The following is a 10,421-nucleotide window of genomic DNA, read 5'->3' as shown; positions in this document are numbered from 1 at the left end:
AGTGTGCTCACACTCAAAATTCCAGCAGCTTCAGGATCTAGGTTTTTTTTTTGTGCTTATTCAACAGAAAACACTGGAATGATGGACACTTCATGCACTCGGTGGCCACCGCTTTCCTTGAGTTGGGAAATAGTGCAAGATATCGGAAGACAAACTAACCTTTTCAAACTTTCTTGTCAGCTGAAACCCTCAGACTCAAAATAGTTACTGGGATAGCAAGTTCATATTTCTGGAAGCTAACAACATATTTGCATAGTCACAGTTCTCTGATGTGGGTAAATAATCAAATTTGTATTTTTATTTGTATATATATATATATATATATATATATATATATAGGACTCCAAAATGTTTTAAATAGCAAGTTTTTAATCAAATATACTGATTCCTACTAAAATTATTTTGAAATTCACCTGGAAAACAAACTTTAAACTTTGAAAATGCAACGATGCAAATCTCAATTGTTTTATTTTATTATTTTACAAAAGAAAAAGCTTAAAGTTTTAACAGCCCTCACTTCTTACTCACTATAACTGTGTTTTACTAAAGATCCTTAATTCAACACAGTTACTTAGGACGTAAACCTATATGACATAAAACAATCTTGTTTTCTTTTGTGAAACTGATAAGAATTAATCATGCTTATGATAATAAAAATACCTGCCAAAAGCTTCATACAAATCGACTTTTTTGTGTTTTTAAAACAAATAAGAATTAATTATTTATACTGCACTGAGAGTTATTTATTCTGGTCTTTAGCATGAATACTTTTCAATTTCTCAAAATATAAGACTTGAGTGACAAACCTTATAATGCATTATAAATAAAGCCTTCATGCTATTTTAGTACAGTTTAGTAAACAGATAATAACAAAGATTTTAAAGACATTTTATTTTAAGATACAATTCACGCTATTAACAAACCAATAACTAAGACTATTAGTTCAATAAAGCTAACTGATAGTTAATGAGATAGTAGTTGGGTTTGAGTATTGGATAGGATTTGGGATGTAGAATAAAATCCTACTTTATAAGTACTAATAAGCAGCCAAAAACTAGTAGTTAAGCCAGAAGTTAATAATAGGAATTTGTACTTAAACTGAAATGTTAGGTTTGTTTCTATTTTGGGGTGAACCAACCCTAATATTACAAGTGCTCCTCAGAAAACATCATATCTTGTTTTTAAATTATTAAATTTGTATTGTGAAATGTTAAACCTCTTTTGGATAAGTGTTACAAATTAGAAAGTGCGCAATATAATTGTGATCCATCCATCCATCCATTCAAAATAAGACTTGAGTGACAAACCACTGGTAGGAAAAGACCAGGTGCATGTGGAGAAGAAGTGTGTATCTTTTCCTCTCCACATACACAAGACACTTTCTAAAAATCACTTCATTTCTCTATAAAAAAACTTTGTATATCCGAAGTGTGCCTCACACAGGTGAGTGGGCTTGACAAACCACCAGTAGAAACAGTCTCTCTCCAAATGGACCAGACACTTTCTAAAAGTCACTCCATATCTCTATAAAAACTTTGTGTATTTCTGAATGTGCCTCACACAGGTGAGTGGGCTTGACAAACCACCTGCAGAAACACTTTCGCTCCATATGCACCAGACACTTTCTAAACAGCATTCCATATCTCTATAAAAACATTGCACATTTCTAAAGTGTGCCTCATACAGGTGAGTGGGCTTGACAAACCACCTGTAGAAACACTCTCCGTATGCACTTTCTTAAAATCACTCCATATCTCTATAAAAACATTGCAAATTTCCGAAGTGGGCTTCACATTGGTGAGTGGGCTTGACAAACCACCTGAAACAAGTGCTCTCGCTCTCTCCGTATGCACCAGACACTTTAGTTAACCTCCACCTTACAAGGACTCAATAAGAAAAACAATGTTTACCTGTGAATGTACCACAAATCATTTTGGACTACTTGCTGTAAAAGTATTCATTAAATTATGAAGTTGAACGCCATTACACTCATCCACTGCAAACAAATAAAAATCTAAATTTCATGTGGCTCTTTGTTGAAAATAGAAGAGTTACAAAGCTTAGTCACAAGGTTTTTTTAATGAGCTTCAGTGGTTGTCTGGAATATTTGATGTTGATTGGTCAGTCGCAACATTCCAAGGTATGTTATTCCCGGATAACAACCTTTGTATAACACAGGCTTATCTGGATACTTCAAATTACTTTGACTGTCAGTGAACATGTTTAAATATATGTATTTACATCTACATGCACAAGTATCTGCTAGTAAATGAATAATACAAAGGCTAGTATATGCTTTATTTAGCTGGTTTAGCTTTGAATTATTGTGACAGAATACTGGGCAGGTTAGTGTATTCTCCAGTGTTTTCTTGTCAGCTTTGCATTTATTTGAAGAATTAATATATCACTATGGCTCAGAACAATGTTTTGTGACTAATATTCATATTTTGTGGCAAGTATCCACGTAATAAGTGGGATAAACTACATCCAGGATGGCTGTTTTCGCAGAATATAACAGTACTCCACTTCATGCAATATGCCGATAAGCCTGTCTGGCTTTATTCTGCAATAAAAAATATTCTCCTGGATGTATCCTATCCCTAACTTAAAACCCATTTAGCCACTGACCCATATCTTGTAATACTAATAAATCAAAACAATCAAAAGAAATTTACCTGCAAGGCCATTCGGACTACAGATGACAGGTTTTTCAGCAGGATGTGGATGATGTCCAGCAGACTCACGAGCAAAGAAGAGCAGCTCTTCAGTCCTGACTGCATTTCTCTCTCCAGATACACACCAGAGACTTCCACAAACACATTACACACCACCTCGATTACACCTGAGAAGAGACACAGACATGCACAGTTCAACCATCAAAAGAAGATAACAGCAGATTAATACCAAAAGTATACTTCAGCTTTAAAATTAGCAAGGATTCCCATACTGTACACACCACACATTTATTCTTCACGTACGAGCGGAGAATTGGCATTTGCTTGGCTAGACACTTTCGGTCTCATTCACTTCCATTAATTTTCAGACATTAAAAACAGCTAATTCTGCTGCAAACTGATTTATTTTACTATATTAGAATTTCTAATCTTTCCCCCACAGTCCACACACATGTGCTATAGGTGAATTGAATAAACTAAATTGGGCATAGTGTATGTGTGTGCATGTGAGAGTGTGTGGGTGTTTCCCAGTACTGGGTTGCAGCTGCAAGGGCATCCGCTGTGTAAAACATATGCTGGACAAGTTGGTGGTTCATTGCGCTGTGGCGACCCCTAATAAATAAAAACGAAGAAAAATGAATAAATGTCTAGCTTATGAAGTCATTCCCCTAAAAAACAGGATCTTTTTGGTAATACAGCCTATAAATGTTCACGTTACGACTTAATAGACAGGCCTTGAAGGTGTGCACCTTACAGGGGAGCAAAGTTTTTTTTAACACACTGAATATGTGGTTTTAAAAGATATATCTAAAGTTTTTGCCTTCAGAAAGTTATGTTTTTGCAGGCAGGAAGTTGCTAGGCTACGATTTGAGGTCAATTTGACCACTGTGGTAATTCAAGGTAGAAATACTAAAGACTTTTTTTTGTAATTATAATAACAATGTTAGAATCAAATATATACATATTCAGGAAAAGTCAGGGTATTGTTGTTATATGGGCTTTATTTAAACAAATTTATTAAACTATGCAATTTAAAATAGTCAAAATGACCGCCTCTCTAGTTCTGGTGTTAAATATAGTCATACATGTGAGGATGAAGTATTAAGATTAACAGCTAATGCTGAAGAGCTCTTTAAGGAGCCATAAAATGCTGAACTAAAATGTTCTAGAAATTCGTTTTCAATTTATTCCTCATGAATGTGAAGTGCTTTGGCTGTCATACACAATAAATGTGCTATATAATAAATACCCATTACTTACTATTTTATTAAACGTGGTAACACTTTATTTTGATGGTCCATTTGAGTATTAGTAGACTGTCTGCTATTTAACTGACTATAAGAAGCTTTGCAAGTACCTGTCAACTTACACTAACCCTAACCCCAACCAAACAGTCTACTTATAATCTAATGAGAATTAGTAGCAATGTAACAAATTCAATTAACGAACCATCAAAATAAAGTGTAACCTCAAATATTTTGGGACCTCTGTAGGGTTTAATATGGACTTGGCCACCTTTTACAGATACATCAGCTTCAACTTTTATGGTAAGACTTTCCACATGCCTTAAAGAGCACCTATTTTACCCCCTTTTCAAGAATTAAGAGAAGTCTTTTGTGTCTTCAGAATGTGTCTGTAGAGTTTCAGCTCAAAACACTCGTCAGATTATTTATTATACCTTTCAGATGATTAGAGTTTTCAGCTCTGAGCATACTGCAGCTTTTTATGTTGCCTGCGCTTAATGCTAGTTCTCCCCGCCCACCGTTCCCACGTAACTGTCAGAGTGTGCCTCAATCTCCGGCTGCGTCAGATAAACATCACAGTGACAGACATAAAGGAAGCAGATCTCACGTAACATTTGAGAGAAATACTACAGTAAGTACCTTAGCAATGATTATTTGATGTATTTGTTGTCGAATTAACTCAAGTCTTTCGATGAGTCACACAATGTCATTACAAAGACACACACACACACACAGCGCACGCGTTTAACTTAGCACTGTTCTTGCACACAAATGTGACAGGATACAAATGAATATCCACCGCTGTATTAATATCTGTTATGTGTACGAAATAAACTCAATCTAACGTCCAAAAACCGATATTGAAGCCTCTTCTTTTATAATTGTACTGGCATGCGGCTGTGGTGATAAAGACGGTAAAATCGCTGTAATTCATTACAAACATGCGCGGCTTTTACGTTTTAAAATCGTAAAACTCATTCTTGATCACATTTGTTGATGATTGATGATCACAGAGAGTTGAACAGATCTTTTAATCTCAGTTTCTTTGCGCACGTCCTGTCTTGTTTATATAATTATACGATCCACTACGGAGACATGTTAATTCGCGCCTGTCAATCAATTCGGTGGACGCACTCCTACGTCACAAAACGGAAGGGTTTTGGATCCCATTTTAACGTCAGAGGAAAAAAAAAAGACTTATTGTCTTTATATCACCCCAATATGACTGGGGACACACGATACCTACACACAGTTCTGTCCAAACAACTTACAAAAGATGATTTTCATATGCCCTTTAAGGGTTTGTTTGGGTGTTTCTGACCATTCTTCTAAGGGTGCTTTCACATATTTAACACATTGACTTTTGTTTGGGAACCTGTCTCGTTTGCTCAGTTAGCGCGGTTCGTTTGGCATGTGTGAATCCAGCAATCGCGCTCTGATCCACGCCAAAACAATAAAGCAAAGATCACCTGAATGAGGTGGTCTCGGCTCGATGGAAACGAACTCTGGAGCAAAACGATTGTAGAGAGAAAGCGATACGATCCGACCCTGGCTATATCACAGTGTTTTATGGATATGTAATAGGCATTAGGCTATATGAAGAGAGAATTATGAGTAGGGCGGGAAGTCATTCCAGACATCCCAAGTCTCCAGAAAGTTCTGGGAGTCTCCCGCAAATGAGTGATAATCTCTTGGTAATTTCCCTCCCGATCTCCAAATACATAGCGCATCCTTGTCACACCCCCCCACCACATCCTTCCTTGCTCTTCAGACACGTCACGTGCACCCTGTCAAACCACCATACCACCACCCCCCTGACAGCTGAGCGGGACTCTGCAAAATAACCGGTGAAACTCTGATCAATGTGAGGAGAGTTTCTCACACGTGAGCTGTTTTAGCTCTTTTGGTTCATTTAGAAACTTTGCCGAGTGAAAGCGAACCGCACCAAGAACAAAGAGCAACAATGTAACAATTTTAATCCCTGTTTCGGATCAAATTGATTCACAGGTATGAAAGCACCCCAAGTTTCACTTCTAATCATTCTTCTAATTTGTGAGATCAGTCACTGTTGTTGGACGAGAAGGCCTGGTTCACAACCTCTGATTTCATTCATCCCAAAAGGTGTTCAATTGGGTTGATTTCAGGACTCTGTGCAGTCCAGTCATGTCATTATGTATTATGTCACACTTGGTCTTTATGGACCATATTCACACTGAAAAAGGCTAAATATAAGATCTGGTCACCCTAATAACAGGTCACTCTACCATTAAAAAAATAACTAAAAGTATGAGTTATTCATTTCAAGCCTTTAAACCATCAAGATTTGAAATCAGAATAAACATGTTGAGAAGCCCATCAAACTCAGATGGCACTCTGTCAGTGAAGGTAAAGAAAATCTTCATAAAGAGAATTTTAAATGCATTATTGTGGCGTTTTTTGCATCTGAGATGGTGTTTGCTTTTTACATTGGAGAGTTTTGTGAAATATTTCAAACGTGCTGCCGGTTTTTCAAAAGATCCTAACTGAAAGATTTGACAGTGCCAAGCATTCTGTCCTTGAAGGAAATGAAGTACACACACACACACACACACACACACACACACACACACACACACACACACACACACACACACACACACACACACACACACACACACACACACACACACACACACACACACACACACACACACACACACATTTAACAGTGTTTATCATAGAGATTTACACTATTATGCTATTAACACACCACATGTATAAGTGTTTGAGTGTTTTAATAAATTCAGCAAATTCTCTCCTGCGTGACTCAACTTCAAATGATCTTTCAAACGATTCAGTCTAAACCAAAGCTAAACCATCATCCGTTAATTAACTTCAAGGATGCAAAAAACTAATCAAAAAGAGATCTTTTATTCAGTTTCACTCTACTATACTAAGCAATATGCAACTGCCTGAAGTTTGTTTAATTCATTCATTCATTCAGGGCAGAATCTTGAATGGCAGACCTTGAGTTTCTACATTAATTAAAACATTCAATGTGCTTCTGAAAATACTTGAGTATTTAGTCAATTCAGAACATTCCTTCGCAGTCTGAGATTCACAACCTAAATCTCTTTCCTCATATATGATGATGCATTAAATACTGTTTACAGTTGAGGTCATAATTATTAGCCCTTGTACTGTTTTTTCCTTTTAAAATATTTCCCAAATTATGTTTAACAGAGCTAAGTTATTATCTGTAATAAAATGAAATGACACAGGTATTGAAAAAGTACTGAACACATGAAGAAAGGAAGGTGTAGAAAGGCAGTAAGAGCCCAGACAGCAGCGGAAATTTCTCAGTAGTTATTCAGCAACCCTCTGATCTTCATCACGGTAATTGAATATTAGCGGCTTCAGTCCAACATCTACATTAGCAGGATGATGAAGATGAAACCAGGGTGGACATTTCAGCAAGACAATGATCCAATACACAGCCAAGGAGACTCTCTAATGCTTTCAGAGAAAGAAAATCAAGCTGTAGAATGGCCCAGTCAATCACCTGACTTGAAACCAATAGAGAAAACAAATTAAAGCTCAGATCTGGTAGACGAGACCCACAGAACCATCAAGATTTTTACACTCTGTTGAAGTCTCACACCTGAGCAATGCACGTGACTTCATTCTCCATATGAGAGGCGTCTTTAAGCTGCTGTCTATAAAAAAGTCTTTAATATAAAGTAATAAACACAATTCCGGAAGTTCATTGTTATGACACAGAACGTTTTTAGATTTGCATTGTTTGGGTTTTGCCAAAAATCTGGTTTAATTCCATGTCAACAGCTCCTTTAGAAATATTATTCTCAGAAGAAACATGACATGCTCAGTACTTATTTCTCCCACTGAACTTTATGAGTACTAATAAACGGCTGATAACTAATTGTTAAGCAGGTAGTTAAAAGTAGGAATTGCTTTTTTAATGTTTTTTTTTTTTTGGTGTGAAATAATGCTAACATTACAAGTGGTCCTCAAATAACATTAAACTTGTTTTTAAATGATCATTTTTATACGTTGTAATGCAAAATATTGTTATTATAAATATATGTTTTAACATGTATTCGTTTGAAATGTTAAATCTTCCTTTAACAGGTGTCCAATAAAATATCTAAATTAAAAAAAATAAATAAATAAAAAATAAAGATAATAAAGAATAATAATAAAAAATTTATAAAATAAAAATGTCCAATCCATCAATAAAATACAATTAAAAATAATAAAGAATAATAATACAAAATGAACAAAAAAAAAAGTCCAATCTATCAATAAAATAATAATAATAATAAGAAAATAAGATAAAAATAATAAATAATAATAAAATAAAGTAAAATAAAAATAGGGCGAAGCAGGGGCGCAGTAGGTAGTGCTGTCACCTCACAGCAAGAAGGTCACCGGGTCGCTGGTTCGAGCCTCGGCTCAGTAGGCGTTTCTGTGTGGAGTTTGCATGTTCTCCCTGCCTTCGCGTGGGTTTCCTCCGGGTGCTCCGGTTTCCCCCACAGTCCAAAGACATGCGGTACAGGTGAATTGGGTAGGCTAAATTGTCCTCAGTGTATGAGTGTGTGTGTGAATGAGTGTATATGGATGTGTCCCAGAGATGGGTTGTTGCTGAAAGGGCATCCAGTTGCCAGTTCATTCCGCTGTGGCGACCCTGGATTAATAAAGGGACTAAGCCGACAAGAAATGAATGAATAATAAAAAATAAAAGAAGAAAATGTCCAAACTATTACAAAAATAAAAGAAACAAATAATAAACAATGATAATAAAAAATAAATTAAATAACTCAAAAATGTCCAATCTATCAATAAAATTAAATAAAAATAATAAAGAATAATAATACAAAATAAACAAAAAATAAAAATGTCCAATACATCAATAAAAAATAAAATAAAATAAAATAATAATAACAATAATAATAAAATGTACAATTGTATTATTATTATTTTTTTTTGAAAAATATATATTATGCTATTGTACAGGGATGAAGTTGGGATTGAGCCTGACGACAACACAAAAACACACTTGTACCAAGTGATCAATACACTCTAACAGACACACATACACACAGAGAAGACCGAGTGACTCTCTCTCCACACTAAATATAGACAATAATATCAATTGACTGCACTGCTGCACCCTGGGGACTACAAATTCCCCAGTAAAGGCTAAAGTGGCCACTTGCAGCACAGAGTTTCCAGTTCCAATGTACTGGGAAGGCTGGAAAAAGCTAGTGTGTGTGTTGTTCAGCTATCTTCCAGTCCCAGCAGTAATAATCAGGAGGAGTTGAGAAAGACCTGAGGCTATCGCGCTGTTTATCTGAGATTAGTACTGCAGTTATGTGAGGTGAAGGACCCACGCATGTAATTCGCCGCTTGACAAATTATGCAAGATGAATACAACAGCAACGCCATCGACAATACAAATCCACTGCTGAGCACAGAAAACACAGGCAAGGCTGTCACCTTTAATACAGATGAAGCCGGAACCGCAGCCTGGAACGTTCACAATTTCTGTGCATTATCATAAACGCACACGGTGCAAAAATTACTTCTGAAATTTGTATGTAAATATATTGAAGCGAAATGCACACGCAGGTCTTAACAGAGCTGTGAGCAGTATTTCAGTGGCTGTCTCGAACGGAGGCGCTGAATATTTATGCTTACAGCTGTACGGTTAAATTTATGTAACTTACTTACTTTTGCTTCCCAATTTATTGCCATTACTTCCAGTCAAATGAGTCATGCAAATCTGACTTTGGGATATGGATGTTTTTCCGCCTCCGCGAGCAAAAGCAAAAACAAACAAGTCAGCAGTTCACGTTTTATGAGGAAATTCCTCTTTTCGCTTCCTCGTGTGACAGTCACAAAGCAAATACGTGCAACAAAAACCAGAGTATATGACTGAGAGTGTTTACATTATACCACATATTTGTGTTCAAATACCACAAAGACAATATTACATCCCATGTCTTATTGAGAAATTAAAGACAACATTGTACTATTAAAATAACCAACACTCCAAAAGGTCGGCAACATAAATAAACTATTGGCTTATACATATTTTGGGCCAATATACAACTCAAAACAAAAGACAAACGGCTCTATTTTAATGTCAAAAATTTCAAAGTCTAAAGCGCACGGTGCAAAAGCATTAAGGCTGTGTGTGAATCCACTTTTGCTATTTTAAGGATGAAAAAATACGGATTGTACCCTGGCGCATGGTCTAACAGGGTTGTGCTTATTCTCTTAATGAGATATGGGTGTTTTGAGCATGACGTGCATTAAACCAATTAGAGGCTCATCTCCCATTCCCTTTAAGAGTCAGTTGCGTCGCACCATTGGCACATTTTCTATTTACATGGCGGACTTTGTAAGTGGATAAACTGAACGCTTCACTAGCGAGAAAATAGTTAAACAGGCCATCTGCAGTGCGAGGATAAAGAATGAGCCTCCTCCATTCGGCCTCTTT

At 36.2% G+C, this 10,421-nt stretch overlaps 1 protein-coding gene across 3 annotated transcripts in view; it reads right to left on the bottom strand.

Annotated features, from left to right (window-relative positions):
• Positions 1-10,421, bottom strand: part of ulk4 (unc-51 like kinase 4) — a 277,382-nt gene that overhangs the window by 72,450 nt on the left and 194,511 nt on the right. For all 3 annotated transcript variants that reach the window (XM_087286485.1, XM_087286484.1, XM_087286486.1), the window contains one exon: positions 2,676-2,842. In XM_087286485.1, the coding sequence (XP_087142611.1) occupies positions 2,676-2,842 (167 nt within the window). The remainder of the gene's footprint in view (positions 1-2,675; positions 2,843-10,421) is intronic.

This window comes from Danio rerio, chromosome 16, assembly GCF_052040795.2.
Source record: "Danio rerio strain M-AB ecotype USA chromosome 16, GRCz13ab, whole genome shotgun sequence".
NCBI classification, from domain to species: domain Eukaryota; kingdom Metazoa; phylum Chordata; class Actinopteri; order Cypriniformes; family Danionidae; genus Danio; species Danio rerio.
The sequence above is the reverse complement of the archived record's forward strand: the minus strand, read 5'-3'. Positions and strand labels throughout refer to the sequence as shown.